Below are 21127 nucleotides of genomic sequence, written 5' to 3'. Positions count from 1 at the left end.
AGAACACCGGTTCTCAACAAGTTTCCCATCACAGTATGTTCACGTATACAGGATCTGACAAAACTTCAAAACATTAGGGGAAATAATTTCTCAAGGCCAGAATAACTAGCCATATATAAATAATAAGTCACTCCCTACCTGAGGCACATATAAGAGGGACTGCACAACTGCAGAGTATTAGCGATATCTCTAAGGAGCCCTGGTGGTGCAATGGTTAAGCTCTCGGCTAATCAGAAGATTGGCAGTTCAAACCCATCCAGCGGCTCTGCGGGCGAAAGACCTGGCAATCTGCTTCCATAAAGATTACAGCCAAGAAAACCCTATGGGGCAGTTCTACTCTGTCACATGGGGTTGCTTGAGTTGGAATCGACTCAACAGAACCCAACAACAGCAGCCATACCTCTGATCATTTTAAAACTCTGATACTTTATTTTTACCAGGAATATATTTTTGGATCATCTCATCAGGTGCATCATGCTACACCAATTTCAGACTGCTTACCAGTAACGTGCATGTGCCGACCAAGTTAAAATGCAGACAGTGTCAGTATTTCTACGAGGTAACTAAAAGGGACTATTAGGAAGAGGATAGAGAAATGCAAAAGACACCTAGAAGGGTTGGACAGAAACCAATTCTCTGAAAAACTTGGGGCAGGGAAAGTCACTTTAAAGGAACTGTTCACGTAATCCCTAAGGCAAAATATGGGGAAAAAATGTGCAGGTAGAAAACCATGAAACGGGTTCTGGAGATACTTACAGCTATGTTTTTTGTCAGACTGAATCTCTATGAGACTAGAGATTTTTGTCTGTTTTGTACACAACTGTATTCCTAGTGCCTAGAATAGGGTGTGGCATATAGTCAATTCTTCATAAATTTATTGAGTGAACAAATATTTTGTTACACCATTAGCTGCAACAATTTAAATAAAGAGAAAACTCCTATCTACATATTTCATACCTCATAAACATGGCAAGCTTTCAATCACAGACTGTCTTCCTAGTAACCATCCAATCACCTGGCCTCCAGGCCTCCTCCTTGAGAAACGTCGGTACTTCAGAAGTGCAAGCTCACTACTTAACAACATAGTAATAACACCTCCTCCTCTCTTTGCTCCATCTTCTCAGCTTAAAGCATTCTCTTCTGTTCTTGTCTTAAAACAAAAACCAACCAAATAAAACCCCAAAACACTTCTTTGCCTTTGCAAGCCCTCTGGCTCCCACTTCTCTCCCCGTCCCTTCTCCACCAGCATCCCGGCCCTTCCTCCCCTCCCATTCTTCCCTTAAGGAAGTACAATGACTCTCACTCCCATCACTCCACTGAAACTGCTCTAGAGAAAGCCACTGACGCCCTCTGCATTCCTCGCCCAGTGGAATCTGCTATTGCTGACCATTTTCTCCTTAGAAAAAGTTCTCTTCCCTCACTTGTCTGAGACTCCTACTCTACAGCGTCTCAGCTTTCTTTGCCATGTCGTCTTGGCTCTCTCTTGGGAAATACTGGCACTCCTCAGGGAGGAATCTGAGCTAGAATTTCTCCACTGTCCTTTTGTATGTATAGGTATGAGCCCGGGACTACCTACCAAGGAATGAAAATTGCCAACAGGAAGTATCGATGCGTTCCTCAATCCATTCCTCAATCCTCGGCACTTGTGCAAGAGCCTGAGCAGCCCAAGGCTCAACTGAGCAAAGTTATCATTAGAGAAATACTGGTAAGAAGCCCTGAAACTGAAATTCTAAAGGTGGAATTACTATTCATGTAATAAGATAAAAATTAAGTACACCTTGCTAACCAAAAGGTCAGCAGTTCGAATCCACCAGGTGCCCCCTGGAAACCCCATGGGGCGGTTCTACTCTGTCCCACGGGGTCGCTATGAGTCCGAATCGACTTGATGGCAATGGGTTTGTTTGTTTTCTTGGTTTTTACTTTACACACTAGTTATTTTCTTAAAAGTATATAGTACATACACACTGTAAATTATTTTCAAGACGTGAACACTGAAATCATTCTTGATTTTTCTTTGGAGGGAGAGGTCAATTCACATTTTTAATAAAAGGACTTTCTTAAAGCCCAACAGTATTTCTTTCTTCATTTTTTATCTTCATTTGTAGTCCCAAAGGATGGCCCAGCACTCACCAAGCTGTCCTCATATCGAGTGTATACACAATACTGTCAAATTCAGGTAGAATTTAGAACTATCCCTCCATTTTCTTCAAGAGTTCCTTGCGAAATGAGCTAGAAGTAACCAATAACTAGCTAGAGAACATAGGAATTAGAATATCTTGCTTCTCCCCACCCCTGAACTTTTATCTGGAGATAACTCAGTTCCCAGCACAGTAGTGCACACACATAAAGTATATCAGTGAATATGGATTGAGCTGAAGTGGTAGTGTAAGTTTCCATAAGCAGCACATATGTAAGACTTACGGGACAACATGAAACACATTATTGTTAAAGAACACAAAATAATGGAATGTCAGAGGCACAGTTAAGGACAAAGGTATTTATATATTGCCTTAAAGATTTCAGTTTTACCTGAGTGACCTTTCTATAAAGTTAAATTCAAAGATAATCTCCTTTGCTGGGGAGGCTCGGAGTCAGAGAGATGATTCAGAGAATTCTCTCTGAACCACTAAGCTCTTCCAATCATCAAAGAAGATACCTGCTGAACACAAAATAAAGATTCCACACTTGATAGGCAGGCATCTGTTAATTTCTATCACTAGTAGAGAGTGACAATAAATAAATCTAAGTCCATTTAGCCTTAGATATTAACACTGTTACTCAAATTAGTAAATAGGCATTACCAACAACTAAAACACATCAACTAGAAGAATGCTGAAGACTGAACTTAAAATTACTAGAAATGGAAACTAGATTTTTTAAAAGGATTCGTTGATAAAGAGTTCTAATAGATACATATAATTGTAAAGAAAGAAGTTTTCAAAGTTCCTGAGAAACGCCAGGAAGCTACCTAGAGCACACACTATGACACCTGTGAGCGGAGAAGAGGCAGAGGGAGGCGTGTGTGTAAAATGCAGAGCAAAGGATCGGGATGTCACTCTACCCCTAATAACTTCACATAATTGGTTAGGCCACCTAACTTTTTCTGAGCGAATTCCCAATTGTAAAACAAGAATGATGCCGATCTCCCAGGGTGATGATGGTGAGAAAGTCTGGTGAAAGCACCCTGTAAAAGCTAAACTGCTCTACAGTGCTAACAACTGCTACTTTCAATGCATGTGTCCACCAAACACATCTCCTAGTCTGCTGGCAAGAACGAGTGTATGAAGGAAATCTAACCATATTTGTAGCCTGGGGCCTAGTCTCTCATCTGGCCCAGTAAACACACTAAACTCTATAATTTATTTATCTTTACAACTCACCTAAATTTATAAGAACTCACATAACATCAACAACAAAAAAGTGAAAATGTTTCACTGATGTTCCCTGAATTTTTGGAAGATCTAAACAGAACATTTAAAAAGTCACCACCAGGTATGATTTTTACTTGAATCACACACTATGTAAGGCAGAATGCATAAAGGCCAAGACAAAACACTGAATAGTAAATAATTAAATCTGTGCTCTGATATAATCAAACTCATCTCTTAATTAAAAAAAAATACAAAAATACGTATAAAAGATTATCATAAAGGCTATGAGCACAGGCTTGGAGTCAACCGCCTGGGTTCACATCCAGGCTCCACCACCCAGTAGCTGTGCTGCTGCCTTGTCGAGTTACCTCACCTTTTAAGAGTCTCTGCTTTCTCATTTGTAGAACAGGAATAAAAATGCACTTACTACTTCACCAGGATGGTGTAAGGTTTAAATAAGACAATCTATATAATGCACTCCGTGTACCAGGCACAGGGAAAGTGCCCGTTCAATGTTAATTATTATTGTTATTTCAAGTAAGACATGGATAGAAGAATGCTGCTGTTGGACCTCAGATGAACCAGTCATGGTCCGTTCCAGATCTGGCACTGCCCTTGGGTTTGTGACCTGACAATTGCTGAACCTCTCCAAAGCCTTCTTCCATGACTTATCCAGTCAGGATGCTGTCCGTATTTTTAAAATGCTGTGGCCACAAATCTTAGTATTTTACATTTACCCTTCTGAAACCACTTTCATATCCATCATCTCATTTGATTTTCTCAAATTCTGGAAGCAGGAAAGGTATCATTTCGATTTCATAGATGAAGACATTCAAACTCAAAAAGGTTAAAGTAAGCTTTTATTCAGTGTCCTGTGAGGGTGGTAAGACAGTAATGGGGACAGGTCTCACAAGCCTAACCCAACACTAGCACTTAATCCACCACAAAAATCAGTCAGACAGCAGGGTTAAATATCTTTCAAACTAAAGACACCTGGCAATTCCTATCCAATAGCTAAAAGGGGAAAAAGGAAATAGAATATGTCCATAAGGAATGCTGTAGTCTCTTGAATTTGAGTTGCAATTTGATTAGGCTTTTAATTTTAACAGGGAAGGAAACCAGAGCTTTGCATCAGAATAGTTTTGGTTTTTAAAGTATTATCTACACTGTCTCACCTTCACATAATGTAAGGTTCTTTAACTCTTAAACGGTCAAAGAAGAATTCTCAAGGAATTCATTTGTTTCTAATTTTTTTCATTAGTCCTACATAAGCAATCACAGATATCTTAAATTTGGCCAGAATGCTCAAAAAGATTTATTTTTTTAATGTTCAAAGTTCTAAAAGAAAAAATTAATCAATGATTCTGAATATAATTTAATAAGTGCAGAAGTTAACATGCTACCAATTTTTTGAAATGTCAGTGTAAATGCCCACATGGCAGTTGGTCTGATTAAACTAGTTATAAAATGAACAGCTAGGAAAACATTAAGTTACAAATCAGGGGTTAAAAAAAATATAGGCCTTGGTCTTTTGTAATACATCTTCTCTCAGAATTTGCTGTTAGTTGCTGTCAAGTGCATTCCACTAACAGCGGCCCTGTGTGTACCGAGCAGAACTGCTCCACAGGGTTTTCAAGGAAGAAACTTTTCAGAAGCAGGCTGCCAAGCCTGTCTTCTGAGGTATCTCTGGGAAGGTTCAAACCACCAACCTTTTAACTAGCAGATGAGTGCTTAACCATCTGCACTATCCAGGCACTCCTTCTCAGAATCTAACTAACCTGAAAAGGAGCCTGATTAGGTTTTATAGTTCACTGATTCTGGAGATTAAGTCTAGCTGCCTCCGCCATGCACCCCACATCCCTTTCTGCTCTCCACCCCATTCCTGATCCTATCAACCTAAAAAAACACTGACTGTTTCTGTGCTCCAGCAAGTGAATAACTTTTCCGGCAAGTCTTATCCAGGAGGAACAATTCCTAGAGGATCTCAACAATGCATGCTGGGAGTCCCCACCTTGACTTCAGCTGCAGCACAGCAGCCAATCCCTTCACTGTCTAGGATCCAAGGTGAGACCTGGTGATGCTTTCGCTTCCCGGAGTTGTAAGATAGACTCCAAAACAGCCACTGGGCTGTGAGGAGAACCTGAAAGCCACAATAGCTAAGAGTACTTCCCCTCCACAATCCTAGGCGACACACACAATTCCTGAAGACCTTAAGTCAGTGGTACTACTGAGTCTCCACAGTGACTGTAGTCTCTGAACCCCAAATCCACACAAATGATCCTGAAACAAACACAATTTAAATCCACTTTTTTATGGGTAAAAGAGTTGTGGAAGAAAGAGCTATAATGCCAAAATGATGGTGTTTTAATGATTTATAGGAAAAAAAAAGACAGAATTTGAAAAAATCTGACACATGTGGTTGCCTAATTATATGGGAAAGAAAGACGCAACACTTTAAATATACTCCTTAAGCAGAAACGTCCTACAAAACGTTTAAGTGCTAAAGCAATATTACAGCTGTTATCAATGTTTCCAGTGCAGGCAATCTCCCACTGCACATAAAAAAAAATCAATAACAGCATAAAATTTTATACATCTTTAGGTTAACTTTTTGACAGATTTTAAAACTCTCTGGCTTTGGCCAATATAAAATTTAGCTCATGTGCTCTGAATACACATGAAACAATGCAGTTGGGGCAGAAGTAACCCAACAGTATGAGGACGAGAAGTCAGCCTAAGGTGTAAAAGTACAGTCTAGGTAATGCAGAGCATAAAGCAGATTGGGTAATATTTGATTACATACGCAAACTCTATGAGTACTCAACGAATGATTTATAAAATGAAATTAAAAAAATAATAAAGTACCCAGGAACTAGAGAAAAAAGTGTCAGAGCCCTTGAACCTTGCTACAGCGCAGAATTCAATATAAGCAGCTCACCAAAGATCCTACAACAGCAAGTACCAAACAACTTGGCAGCATGAAGTGAAAAGGCAGTACTTCAGCAAGACCTATGGAGGGTGTGTGTGGGGGTATGTGTATGTGTTTAAGAGAGAGAGGGAGAGAGAAGAAAGAACAGAGACAGACTTAGAAAAACATTTCCTTTTGGTCCAGGGCATGCCCGATTATATTCTCTACCCGGATAAGAAATTTCTACCAATTTATTTTAGTAATTAAAATCTGTGACATTATTTTGAGGAACCTTCAAAAAAGAATAAAGTGTTAATGTAATTTTGAACACATTTCTTTAAAAAGTTGCTGAATTCAGAGATAAGCTGACTTCAGATACTAATGGTTTTATATCTTACCACCAAAATTTGGCCCAGGAGAAGGGAAAGCAAATTCTTGAGCATAAACTTTTTCTTCTTGATGCCAAAAGTGTTTTCATAGACCTGAGCCCAAAAAGGGAAGGCTTTGTTCTCCTGTGTCTTTGGCACTATTTAAAACTCTCCTAGCAAATCCTCTTGCATGGAGGGAATGTTCTACTATCCACTTATAAAACTGCAGGAAGATTTAAGTTTGCATTGTGCAGATGACAGTCTGGCTGCCTTAAGTACTTGTGACAAAACCTATAGCTAGGTGTCACAATCAGTCACAACAGGCTAGAGGATGGTGCTAAGGTGACCGAGACGATGGACTCAAAAGGACTTTGCTCTGTTTGTTATCACAGCCTTGTCTTGAAATTGTGTGCTGGTGGCACACACTTAGTACCCCAAAATATCTGAATAACTTAAGAGCTAGGAACTGCACGTTTTGACGAGAGCAGACAGAGTTAAGTATTCTTCACTACCAGGAATCTAAGACAAACAGTAATTACTGCTGAATGTCTGTGTGGTAAGTGATGAGTTAACGAACAGCTTTAGTTCTGTGAGGAGCCCTGGTGGCACAGTGGTTAAGAGCTCGGCTGCTAACCGAAAAGGTCAGCAGTTTGAATCCACCTCTCGCTCCTGGGAAACCCTGTGGGGCAGTTCTACTCTGTCCTATAGGGTCATAGTAGTATTACAGATAGTTAATATTTACTGAGAGTTCTTCTGGGTCAAGAATAGTGCTTTGTTATCTCATCTAACCACCACCACTACTCCCATTTTAGAGATGAGAAATTTGAGATTCAGAGAAGTTAAGTAACTTTCTGGAGTTCAATGGTAAAAAGTGGCTAACAGGTCTGACTCCAAGGTTCAGGTTCTTAATCACCACACCATGCTGTCTCTGAAACGTGAACGTGCCATTCCAAAACCAAACGTGGGGACCAGAGTGGATGGAATTTGTTTTGCATGAGAAAATTTCCCAGTCTGTGAGCCTCTGGGACAACAGGAGCTGTTGGAAGTGCATCAGCCACAGCTTCCAGACTTACGACCTCAGACTGTCTTGCACCAACTCTGATGGAACGCCTTCCTTGGGCCTCCTGACCCATTTCCTAAGCACACCGTGGTTACCTCAAACTACAAAGGCTTTTTTATTTTGTCCTAAGCACTGAGATCTAAGGACTGGCCAGTGGGAGCAGTAATGAGGCAGGGAGCTCTGCCTGGTTCTCTCTCTGGCCAGAGCCAGGAATCTTGCCCTCATCTTGGTTCCTGAGTTCCATCTGCACCCTTCTCTCCACCAGAACTGAGCTACCTGTACTATACTTGCAGTTCTCCATACTGTCATACAGTCACCGTCTTCTAGGTCTGTGTATATTCTGGCCCCCCTCCCCAGCACCCTACCATGAAACCTCTCTGCAAGCCCCCTTCACCTGTTAACTCTTCCCAATTCTTCAGGACTTGGCTGGACCTCACATTTCCCAGAAAACCCTCCCTGGTATCTCCCCTACTCCCACCTGGCTGAGGTCAGCACTGTCCTTGTCATCAGATAAACTGTTACCTTGTTAAACTCCTCCACAGGCTAAGTGATTTCAGACAAGAGACTTCCTCCTTGCTGGGTCCCTAACACCTTGGTGCCTGGCTCACAGCAGTTACTCAAAAAATGTTTCTTAAATGCATGGACATCCCTTGAGTTAGAAGAGGTGACAGCACTGATGACGGGCATCCACCCTGGCATGTTTACAACTTTGCCTGTTCTTCATCTCTCTAAGAAAGAGTACCAACAGACCAGACAAAAAGGGATTTGAAGTAACCCCATATCCGATGTGCTTGTTCATCTACAACCCATCAGCTGTCTGGGATGTTACATGTGAAGTCTGGCAGCTGATATAAACCTTGCGACTGACGTGCCCATGACATATCATGCTCTTTGTTGAAGTATTTGAGCACATTTGTTGTCTGACCTGTGATGGTTTTTCATTATTCTGGATGCGGATATACTTTGTTTGGCACCAAACATTTTTCCCTAAGACTGCACCTCTGAAATTGTAACACAAATTAATAGGAGAATCTGATTCACTTTACAATAATGCATGCTTTACAAACAACTCTTTGTAAAAACACTACCGTTCAGTAAGACATGACTGCATACATGTAATGGCAGAGGAATACCTGAAAAGGTTTAAACCTGGCAAATCTTGTAACTCAGATATTGTGAAACTTTAAACAAGAGGTCAGCAGAATTCACAGTACAGTACTGACTTCCGCAAACAGCCACATTTATTTTTACTAGAATACTAATTCTTTGTTGTAAAGGGAATAAAAACATAAAAAGAAAAACTCTTAGAGGGGAGGGAATGAGTATTCCAGACAGAGAGGAAACAGCATTCAGCACACTGGGAATAAAGAAGGGTCAGCTGGGGGAATAAAAACATGAACCTGGTACCGAACGACTGGAGCAGCACGTTCTGGAAGGGGGAGCTGAGGAGTGTGCAGAGGCCCGATTTACATGGAGGAGTCTGCACTTTTCTGAAGATGAAGTGAAGGCACTGAAAAGGTTTCATGGAGCGAAATGTCAAGATCAGACCTGCAATTTAGAAACTTACTCTGACTGCAGCGTAGAGAAAAGAGGAGGAGGACACATTCAAAAGCAGGAAGCTCGTTAGCAAGGAAGCTCTACAAAAACCGGGCAGAGTCGACAGCCACCTGCCCCTGGGTGCAGCGGTGGGAGTGGAGAGATGCAGGTGGATTCTAAGGGCTATTAGAAACTAGCAACAACAGGACTCGGGACTGATTGGAAGTGGAGGATGACAAAGTCAGAGGAATAAGAACACGGCAATTAGGAAGACTGTGGCCAACGCTTATCCTAGAAGATCTGAGTAGGAGGATGGACAGAGAGGCTGGGAAGGACAGGGATTTGGTTTGGACACGTGGCATCTGTAGTGCCTGACAGAGCTGCTCCTCCTGGAGGAACGATTTTAGACGCAGTTGGATGCAGGGTTCTGCCACTAAAGTCAAGACATTTTAGACACCAAAATATTGGCGCAAACAAGTCGGCAAAGATGTAGCCAATTATCTCCTGATACACCCTTTTCTCTCCAGTCAATGACTTTCTTAAAACCTTTGCATAAAACTTAAAATTGGTGACTTAGAAACTTAGACTTTTGGAGCTAGAAAAATATCAGAAACTAATGTTTTGTAACTCCCAAATACATTGAAAATTTAATATACGAACAAAGGGGTACTTCTAATCAATGAACAGAGCTGGGACACCTAGCCAGCAGTTTGGAGAAAGTAAAGTTAGAGCCCTATGTCATCCCTTAAACTTTAGATGAATCAGAAGTTAAAGTGCTTTTTAAAACCCATAAAAATACTACTAGAAAACATGAGTGAATTTTTATAATCTTGCAGCAGAGAACAGTAATAGCTATTATTTTACAGTATTTACTATGAACCAAGCACTGTTTTAAGAGTTATACAAACATCAGTTCTTTCAATTCCCACAACAACTCTGAAGTAGATACTATTATTATTCCCATTTTATAGCTGGGGAACCAAGGTGCAAAGAAGTTAAGTAACTTCCTAGTTACACTGCTAGATAGTGGTGAAACCCTACAATCCAGGCTTTTGTATTCTTAACCACTACCCAGCACTGTCTCTTTGGAAGGCCTTTCTATAAGACCTAAACACAAAAGCCATAAGAGAAAGAAGTAAAATTTGAAAACAAAATTTTTTTAAGCTTCTTAATAGAAAAATATTATATTCAAAGCCATAAGTCATAAGACAGTAGCAGAGGAAAACAATTTAACAAGTATCAGAGAGCTAATATTCTTAATATACAAAAACTATTTACAAATCAGTAAGAAAAAGATGAACAATTCTCTCCCATGTGTGGAAGGAAAAACACAAAAGAAGTATGAAATTGTCAGTAAGTATAACAAGATGCACAATGACACTAAAATCTAAGAAGTAGAAATTAAAATCAGAAACCATCTTTCATCCACCAGATTGGCAAAAATGAAAGCTTAATGATATCCAATGTTGGCAAGAACGTGGAGCAACAGGTACAGTGAGGTAAATGTAAACTGGCACAATGATTTGTGGGCAATTTGGCTATATACTCAAATTTTAAAATACATACACTCTTTGACTCACCAATTCCACTTCTGAATATTTATCCTATAGGACAGAATGTACAACTATATGAAAATGTATATATAAGGGCAGTCACTGAAGCTTAGTATAACAACAAAAAAAATGAGACAATATAAATGCCTAAAGATAGGAAACTGGTTAATTAACGAGACATCCATATGATGGAACACTATGTAGTCATTGAAAAGATAAATCTATGTTCATCCTTAAAACTAACAAAACACTGTTAAGAAAAAAGCAAACTGTACAGCAGTATACACATACAGTTCTTTTTGTTAAACTATAGATATAAATATTGTTTTAAATAAATTGTGCTGTTGCTTTCAAAAAGACTGTCCAATCATTTTACTACTAAAGTTTAATTCTATAAATTCTGAATCTCAGAATTATCATAAGGATCTTGTTATGCTGCAATCTAACAGTATGGAGGCGCCAGTATATAGGAATAACTGAAACATATTTCTAAAATTCAAAATAAATTTAGATTAAAACTTTTTAAGGGGTACTTATATTAATCTGTTATATGTTCTTAAAAATCTAAGGTTCAATGAAAATAATCTGGTTTATTTTTAAGAAGAATTTAGTAATACCAAGAGAAATTCAAAAAACAACAGATACAGCTAAATGATCAAAATATTTTGAAGGAAGAAAAAGAAACTATGAAATGTCTGCTTCAGAACACAAGTAAATATCATATTAGAGCATTAGGCGTTAAGATACTTTCACAAGCAGCCATCTCCTTAGAGCCTCACAGAAAAGGTATTTTATTTATAAACCAAAAACTTAAGCTAGAGTTTACTGTCTGACTCCCAAGTCTGAGAGTCTTCTGCCTCCTCACAGTCTAACTAGTAGAAATGTCTATATGTATTAGTGGTGGTGATGGTAGTGGTGGTAGGGATTTATTATTAAATATTTTAAAGAAACTGCAGGATGTAAAATGACTCAGGCCAACAAATAAAGCAAAAACATTTTTTCACACAAACAATCCACAAGACATTTCTAATGATCAGCATCCATTTTTATGTAATTCTAAAGTACACCTCATTTACTTAGTATCATCAAGGCTACATGACTACATTTTCTATATAATTTAGAGGTTTACCACTTTAAGGATTAAAATGCCTTCTGCAACTATTTTGGGTGGGAATTTTCCTAAAATATAAGCTTTCTAACTTTAATTCACTGAATGTATAAAAACATGACAATCTTTTAATAATGAGCCACAGTTGCCATTATAAATGAAAACAATGATATATAATGTTAATAAAACTCACTTTACAAATCAGAAAATTGATGCCCAGGAAGTAATGTTAAATAGTGCTGTGATTTAATACATTTATAATTTTAGTTGTTATCCAGGTATGTGGAACTAATTGTCCCAACACCAGGTGGCCCCCGACTGCAATGTTTTAATGTTCTCTCCTCTCCTTACTATTTCCCTACTCTGTTGCTGCCAACACTGCTGCCTTCAGGGAACCTACCTCTTGCAGTACACACACTGCTATCCCTTCTAATTGGCTGCTTTCAATTGCTGCATGTTAGGGACACCAAACAGGCAAGACTGCAAGAACAATGTCTTAAATAAGTGTCAACGAATCCTGAGCAAATGCCCTTGGAACACTTCTAAGTGTCAAATCAAAGAACTTCAAAGCACAGATTTTGTTACAAGCTGCTCCGAGTCTTCTCACTCTACTTCGTAGTGCTAAACCATGTTCTAGATACGGGAGGCTGCTGGGTTTAGTTACCTCTGGTGCACTTTAAAACATTTTCTGTTATGTGGTTCTTGGCTCCCGAAAGTTCATATAGTATTTGCCTACCAAATCTTTTCTTGAATGCAAATGTGAACTTCTATTTATCTCAAGCTGAATTATTATCAATAACAAATTAAGGAATTTTGGATGAACTATTGGACAAGAATCCTAAAAGTAGTAACTTAGTTTAAATATCATTCTAAAAACTTAAAAAAGGAACAATTAAATTAATACATGACCTTTATGTATATATTCATACATATACACACATTTTCAAGTTCCTAGTAGCTAAAAAAGAATTACATACAGATAACAAACTTGTCTTACCTATAAAAAATTATCATGCAGTTTAACTACTTCCTCTATACCACATTAAGCTATCCTTCTTTCCTCAAGGCACCCAGCATGTCCAATAGTCCAGATACCTCCCAATGAGTCTATTACAAGCCCACAATTTGGAAACACAAATAGTCTAGACTTTTGTAGTTTAACCTCTTCCCAACTAGTTCCTAGTGCCCTGATGGCGCAGTGGTTAAGCATTCGGCTGCTAACCAAAAGGTTGGCAGTTTAAATCCACCAGTCACTTCTTGGAAACCCTGTGGAGCAGTTCTACTCTGTCCAAAGGGGAAGAACAGATGATTCACTAGTTTGAACATGCCATGCCATTATTACCTTCATTCATCTATTCAGTAAATACTTACCGAGTATCTATTCTGTGCCAAGCATTTTGCTACGTGATTGGTCTCTACCCAGCCATGGACCCTGCCCACTCGGATCTTACGGTCTTAAGGAGAAGGCAACCATTCCTCAAATGAGATAACACAAATGCAACATCACAATAATAACAGCAGGGACACTGTGCTACAAAAGCCAGTAATCTGAACCTGCCTAATCTGGGGTATCAGTGAAGACTTATCTGAGAAAGCATCAATGAACTAAGATCTGAGCAATGAGGAGTTGACCTGGTGGGTTTTGGGAACAGTCTTCTTGGCAGAAGGAGCATGCTTCGTGCAAAGGCTTTGTGAAAGGTGGTGTTATGGAGTTTGAGGAAATGAAAGGCAGCCATCCTGGAGACAACATGGGCCAGAGTGATCTGAGATGAGCCTGCAGGCAGGGACTCTGTAGAGCGTGTTAAGGATTCTCTAGTCTTTATCTAAATGGAAAGCAGTTGAAAGTTTTTTGATGACTGACTGAATATGAGGAGGTGAGGGGGAGGGAGGTGTCAAGGATACATCCTAGGTTCTGGTTCTGCTGGATAAGCAGAACATATTATGAAGATATTTATATGCAGATAACGTGTTAAGAGAAGGACAAGATTTAGGGAAGAAGATAGAGAATTTGGCTTTAGACACAGAGTGTGGGGTACATTTGAGAGATTCAAGTGGAAGTGCTATGAAAGCAGGTTTAAGAGACCTGGACTTTAGGAGAGATCCAGGCTAGGGAAATAACTCTGGAATCACTTGTTAACAGCTGATAATTGATTTAAGGGCACGAATAAGGCTGGAATGGGGATGCGGGAGACAGAATGACAGAAGGCCTAAGACCATCTGAAGACTTTCTAACATCAGTGTTCAAGAGGATGATGATGGACCATCAAGGAAGAAGTGCCAGGGCTAAGAAGAAAATCAGGAGAGCTTATCTATTAACCCAAATAACCAGATGTTTTCATATACCAGGAACTCAGTCTTCTTAACATATGACAGTTTAAGCATGGCTCCAAGTATTTTAAAACATATACTTGGCCATTAAAAATAAATTATCATAAGTTTCACACACTATAAAATTGGCCAGTATTACCAATGACTGCTTGCTAAATACCAAACGACTGCTAATACCAAGTACTTCCAAAAACTCTTAAGAAGCTGCCTCAAAACTTGCCTTAAACTGGAACGTGATTAAGATCACGTTCGAGTATGTGACTGTAATCTTCAGAGGCACAAATCTAAAAACCACCACTTGGGAAGATTAATTCATGCTAGCATTCATGAGACGTCTAATATTCATGGATGACAGACACTAGTCTAGGTGCTAAAACAGAGTTCCTGGTCAGTTGTTAACTGATAATTTAGTATTCAGAATGCTGAGGACTAGTTTGAAACTTATTTGGTAACATCAGTTAAATGATTATTTAGGCAATAAAGAAAAGTAATGACAATGTCTACGTGTTAAGAGTAAAGTTTCAATCTACAGCCCACAATGTGCCCTCTCCTCACTATACACACACTCATCATTATGCTTACACATGATGAACCTAGCTAGTGCACTGCATAAACGGTACCGTGTAGCTCCAGGGGCTTACTTCAGTCTTTAAGGAGTCCAATGGCCCCATTAATAATTTCCAAGTGACAGAAGTGTACTCTCAGAAATACACGCTTGGTGGGTCTTCAGAATTTAACAGTTCTCCATTTTGTAAACAGTTCTCCTCAACATCTCAACCTATTGAATCAAGCTAACTAGTCTGGTATTCCAAAGGACTCATTCACTAACAGAACTCCCTTCCATACCAAACATACCTAAATCAACTGCGACATGCATAGAGTAAATAAAGACAAGTATATCTTCTTTATCATCTTATGCCCTAGAGCATATTTTACATTTCCCTATGTGTTTTCTTAATACTAATAATAATGATTGAATTTTAAAACTGGCATTGGCAGATATGGAATTTCTTGCTTCTCACACGCCCATTTTAATTTTCTTACAAAAAAAATATACATCATGCTTGAACTTGCAGTACTGTACATATTCCTTTTAAAATCATATGCAGTAGTTTGAAACTACCGGTAATCTATAGTCCTTTTTCTGTTAGTGACGCGAAACTACAGCACATACCTATTCCAAGTAAAAGGAAAGAGACCAAAGGAAAGAGCAAAACATTAGCAGACCAAATGTACAAGCAGAAGGTAGAACAAACCTACCACTCTAAACTACTAACCTAGAAGGCCAATTAATTCCTCAGAAAGTTGGGAAGATACCATCGCATTTACTGTAGGAATACAGTGTGGAATGTTGTAGATGAAAGAGCACTAATTCTAACGTAGGTGCTCCTCTGTAACCCCTTCTCTCTTACAGCACTTAACATGGTATTATGAAACACGTTTATACTACAATGTACCAAAAGAAATAGAGACTGTGCATTAATGATTTTTTTTCTCTACCACCTAGACTACCACCTTGTGGGGTCATAAATGTTAATTATAAGAAATCTGAAAATAATAAAGGGTAGGATTTATCAACATTGGAACACTGTCTGTATGTATGATGATTAAGATGAAAGAATGATGTTAGGTCCAGCTTTTTCCTCTGACTTATGATTTAATATAGCATATCTCAATAAATCTAAGAAACATTCACGACTAATCATTTACCCTTTTTGCCTAACAGGATGGGGTAACCTAAATACAGCTTACTTGTTATATGTAGGAGACCAAGTTACAAAAAACTATATAAGCATATAATCCTGTTGCCGTCGAGTTGATTCCAACTCATAGTGACCACACAGGACAGAGTAGAACTGCCCCATAGGGTTTCTGAGGAGCAGCTGGTGGATTCAAACTGATGACCTTTTGGTTAGCAGCTGACCTCTTAACCACTATGCCACCAGGGCTCCTATAAGCATATAGCCCTCAGTATATGTCTATTAGCAAACAAATGTATTGGCAGTGACACTGAACAGAAACCTAGCAGTCTATTATGACTCCTGAGAAACAACATCCTCCTTAAAAATCATCAGTTAATTTGAAAAAGAAAATGGAGGCAGCATAGAGTAGCGGAAAAGAAATAGACTGTGGACTCAGGTTAACTTGGATTTGAATTCTAGCTCTGTCATTCTAGTTGTGTGATCATGAGGCTTCAGCATCTCAGATGAGTTTCCTCCTCTTCAAAACAAATTACAATGCCTCTCCCTTAGGGGACTGTAGTGATGATTAAATGAGATAATGTATATAACTCCCCTGGCACACAGAAGGCAAGGGAGCAGACTATATAAAACATATCTAAGCATTATCTATATAGCCAAGAGCTTTGGCTGCTAACCAAAAGTTAGCAGTTTGAATCCACTAGCCGCTCCTTGGAAACCCTACGGGGTAGTTCTACTCTGTCCTACAGGGTCGCAATGAGTCAGAATCATCTTGACAATAACAGTTAAGCATGTCTATATGCCCAATGAAGATGTTTTAAGCCACAGTTAAAAGCCTCTTACATTTTTGCAGTATGAAAAGAGCACCTGAATAATCTCACTGCTTTGCAATAAACCATTTAACTGTAGTCCTGATTATTTCTTTTGTGTTTAAATTTTTAAAAATTTCTTAAAGACAATTTGAACTTTATTCCTGATACTGAACACTTCCTCAATATTAATTAATCTTCTACACATTTACATATTCAAGTAGTTCTAACTTTTGACTTAGGATATAAAAAGAGGCCAGGACTCAGGGAAACCACCAAATCTAAGGAATATACTTGGCATATCTGATATAAGCAAAGCATTTTAAGGCTAGAGGCACAATATATTGCAGCTCTTGAGTAGCCTCAGGAGAATATTTCATTTCCATGGCACATTTTTCTATTCCCCTTCACCATAAGATCCCCCCATCACAAGAAACCAACTCGTTGCCGTCGAGTTGATTTCGACTCATAGTGACCCCACAGGACAGAGTATCCTATAGGACAGGGTTTCCAAGGCTGTAATCTTTACAGAAGCAGATTGCCACATCTTTCTCCCACGGAGTGGCTCATGGGTTCCAGCCACCAGCTTTTTGGTTAGCAGCAGAGCGCTTAACCACCGACTGGGGTACAAAATTCAAAAGTTGTCCTTTCTAACTCAGCACTTTTGAATGCCCCGTATTTCTCCTTGGGGTAATCCAGTCCCCATTAACTACCTTGCCATCCCATCATTTCTTTCTTTGGAATGCACACAGCCAGTGTCAAGGACTGATCAGCAGACTCAGCCTAGGCAAGCTGTAGCTGGTTCTTTTGCTCTTGTTGAAAGCAAAGGAACACTCCTTTCTTTCCATATTTTGAAATCTTCAAGTCTACAAGTCAGTGAACGTTTCTTAAAAATCAAGATACTATGCTTGGTATAGAAGATGTGAAAGAATATCAATGAATAGAGCTACTTCCTGTTTTTTGTATCTAACAAAATAGAGTTATTATAGTGTATTGGAAACCATATATTAAGGAATGTTGGTTAACCAGTCATCCTTGCCAAAATCAGGTATGAAAAGAAAACAAAAGTTGGCAACAACTCCAACTCTGACATTTCTCCTTCTGAATTATATTTAATAAGGTTACACTTTGAAGAATGCATTAATTTTCTTAACTGATTTAAAACGAAACCTGGAGACATTTCATAACTATAAAACTTACAAATTCATGTAAGGCTAACTTATGTAACTACCTCTATTATTTTATAATATCACAAACTTAATTTTTTAAAACCTATTTTTAGGTGATGTCACTATACCTTCTTGAGTAAAAGGTCACCAAGAATTATTACTTTCGTCTAACAGCTTCTGAAAGGAAGTGAAAGCTGAGGGCTATATGAGGATATAAAAGCAGCCAGTGAGATATCTTCAAACAAAACTAACATTAACAAGTACAGCATATCTTGTTCTTTCACGGGCCCAGCAAATTGATAGTTTGGCCTTTTTAAGTTACCAAAATAGGATGGAGTAATTATATCTACTAAACTCACAATAGCCTGTTCAGTGGAGAGTAACACTGTAATTTTTCTTCAAAGACAGTAAATAGGAAGAAAAAACCCTTAATTCTGTAATATAAGGAAAAATTCAAAATCCTTGGGCGCCACTTACAGGCACAAAACTTTCACTGATTTCAGTTATTACTCTGAAGGAGAGGGCCAGATTTTAAATCTTCAACTTTTAAAATTAGTTTTATATAATGTATACCTCACGAGTGTATTTTCTACACTTTCAATTTCTACGTTCAAGGTTATAAAAAAAAAAAAAAAACCTAAAGGAAATTCTCAAATCAAAATCATAGAATTGTTTTTTAAAAAAATACAATACGTCCTTAGAAGATGTTTTTATACCTCTACTCCTACTAAAACATAAAAATATTTCAAAATCTCAGTGTTTGATTTTCCTCCTGAAAACATGAAACTACTGTCAGAAAGTATAATGCAAAGTTCAATTCAGATTTTATTGAACTGCTTATCATCAGTGTTTATAACAAGAGATTGAAATGAATTTCAACCCCCAATTGCCAAGGAAGTTGGAAAAATCACTGCATTTTAAAGGGATAGGGAATCAACACTTTATTATAAATGAAATATTTATTTTTATATTTGGGATGAGCCAAAAGCATTCTGGCTAATGAAGTTCATTAAAAAAAAAATAAAGAAGATTATGCTGACTAGTCTATTATATCATATACTGTGCAATTTACAATCCACCCCTTAAACAAAGAGGAGAAAAAACCTAGGTTATAAAACACAAAAACTAAGCATGGATTACTCAGTCCCTGAATTCTATCTGCCTCTACCTTAGTTCTCTTATTTTGTGTCAAAAGACCACACCAAACAATTATGTATTATTTGTACAGTGGCTGCTCTTATACTATATTCATAGCTCAATGAGATGACTAGAATGCTGACATTTACTAAACTATTTATTGTACCCAAAAAGTATGAATAATGAATATATATAAAATTAATTTCTGACATTTGGGGTTTAAAATTTTTATCTGGAATTCATTTGCCTTCAAAGAATTTTTCCAGTTAAGTTTGGTCCTACGTGAGTAGAAATAGAAAACTGTAAAGGAATATAACTCTTGTAAGACTAAGTTACATGCACAAGCGCACACAAAAAACTATCACAGTCACAATCTCCTTCTGTTTCAAAATTGCCACGGTGGAGTCTAAGCATATTTTTTTTAGTTTTTTATTTTCGGGGGTAGGAGGAACTTTCAAGTAATAAATGAACTGTAGTTTTAAATAAATATTATCACAAAAAAGTACCAAATCACTTCAAATAATGAACCAAAACCAGTATTTCCACTGTCAAATTCGCCTCAAAAGGAACACAAAACTAAGGCACACACTCATTAAAATACTCAGAATAAGGGTCAGGGAATTCTACAGGGCAAAGGGTGACTATCACAAAAACATTTCCAGCAACTCAAAATATCCCATCAAGACTTTGTGCTTTGCATACATTAGTCAGATTTTTTAAAAACAAAGATTATGGCTGTCACACTTATTTGAATTTCCTTTAACATAAAAAGTCCCACTTGCCAAAACAGCATCAGGCCATGAATCGCTCGCCTGAATTACATTACACATATGTATCGTACTTCATAAGCACCACAGGTCAATCTTATCTGAGCCGGAGCTCACAGCTCTGTGGACCCTGGAATTCGGCAGTCGGCGGGTGGCCCGCGCAGCTGCACGGAGCAGGAAGCACCGCACCCGCGCCGCGCTGCCGTACCACGCCGCAGGGACTGCGGGGAGCAGTCACCACAGCTTTGAAACTGAATGGCTGACACATCCGGTCGGGGCTCTTAACACCACTCAGCCAAATACAAACTTCAAAGACCAAATCCAAACTCCAAACCGAAGTCGCTCTAATCTTATTCGTGCAGTTCGCCTTCCCAAGTACACTCGAGGCTCTTGGGGGGACGCAGTTAGAAAACCCCAAGTTCGAAAAGATTGCAAGCCCCGCGAGTTTGCAGCCCGTCCGCCCACACCGCTTTGACAGGAGTTACAGAGCCGTCCCCAGGGACCCCCCCGCCCCCGCTACGGCCGGCGCTTGGGGCGCACCGCCTGAGTCCGGGCCCGGCCCCGGTACCTGCCTCGGGACTCGAGCTCCAAGCGGGCCGAGGGGCTCGGTCTGTCACGGCCGCGGGGACCTTGTCGCTTTCTCTTCTGTCCTCTTGCCCCCGCCCCGGCCTCCGGCTGGGGCTTCTCACCCACCCCGCCCCTTTCCCGACCACCGCCCGCCGGCCGGCTCCGGCCTCGCCCCCCGCCTCCGAGGCTCCCTTCCTGGGGCGCCGCCACCGGGCTGCTCCCCGCCCCCTCGGTCCGGCCCCGAATTGCCCTGAGGGCAGCGCCAGGGTCTCGAGCCCGGGCTCCTCGGAGAGCCCCTATTCCGAGAGCCCCAGAGCCAACCACGGCCTCCACACCTTTTCGCAACGGGTCCCCGCAGAGCGGTTGGCACGCCTGTCACATGTCTACAAACAATAACAAACTCTCCGGCACGTCCCCGCCCCGGGACCCCGTCCAACCCCCTAGGCCGGGTCTGGGGCGCCGCCCGACGCCGGGTGGAGGTCTGAGGGGGTGCCGGGGGTGCTAGGGCTCGGGTCCCGGCAAGCGGCGCACAGCCTCCCTGCATGCAGCCCCAGGACGCTGTGCGCGGTGCCCGAGGTTCATTCATTGCCCTCTGTCCACCCCTAAAGTTCTCTCTGCGACCCCCGCCGCGCTACTCACCCGGTGGGGGCCGCTGCAGGAGACGGCTCGGCAGCAGGCGCCCGCTTCTCCCCGGGCTCGGCCCCCGAGGGGCTCGGGGCGCCGCTGTCCGAAGCGGCCACTGGCTC

At 40.0% G+C, this 21127-nt stretch overlaps 1 protein-coding gene across 4 annotated transcripts in view; it reads right to left on the bottom strand.

The window, feature by feature from the left end:
* The window catches only part of MAP3K1 (mitogen-activated protein kinase kinase kinase 1), a 77799-nt gene extending 56811 nt beyond the window's left edge, over positions 1-20988 (bottom strand). For 3 of the 4 annotated variants that reach the window (XM_023734983.1, XM_023734984.1, XM_023734985.1), the window contains exon 1: positions 20717-20988. In XM_023734983.1, coding sequence (XP_023590751.1) covers positions 20717-20967 — 251 coding nt within the window. In that variant the 5' untranslated portion in view covers positions 20968-20988. Of the gene's footprint in view, positions 1-20386; positions 20488-20716 lie in introns of those variants that run through there. The other variant, XM_023734986.1, reaches the window with a different exon arrangement.
* Between the last annotated feature and the right edge of the window lie 139 nt (positions 20989-21127).

Source organism: Trichechus manatus, unplaced genomic scaffold (genome assembly GCF_000243295.1).
Source record: "Trichechus manatus latirostris isolate Lorelei unplaced genomic scaffold, TriManLat1.0 scaffold00074, whole genome shotgun sequence".
Taxonomy (NCBI): domain Eukaryota; kingdom Metazoa; phylum Chordata; class Mammalia; order Sirenia; family Trichechidae; genus Trichechus; species Trichechus manatus.
Note: the sequence above shows the minus strand (reverse complement) of the source record. Positions and strands in the feature narration are given on the sequence as shown.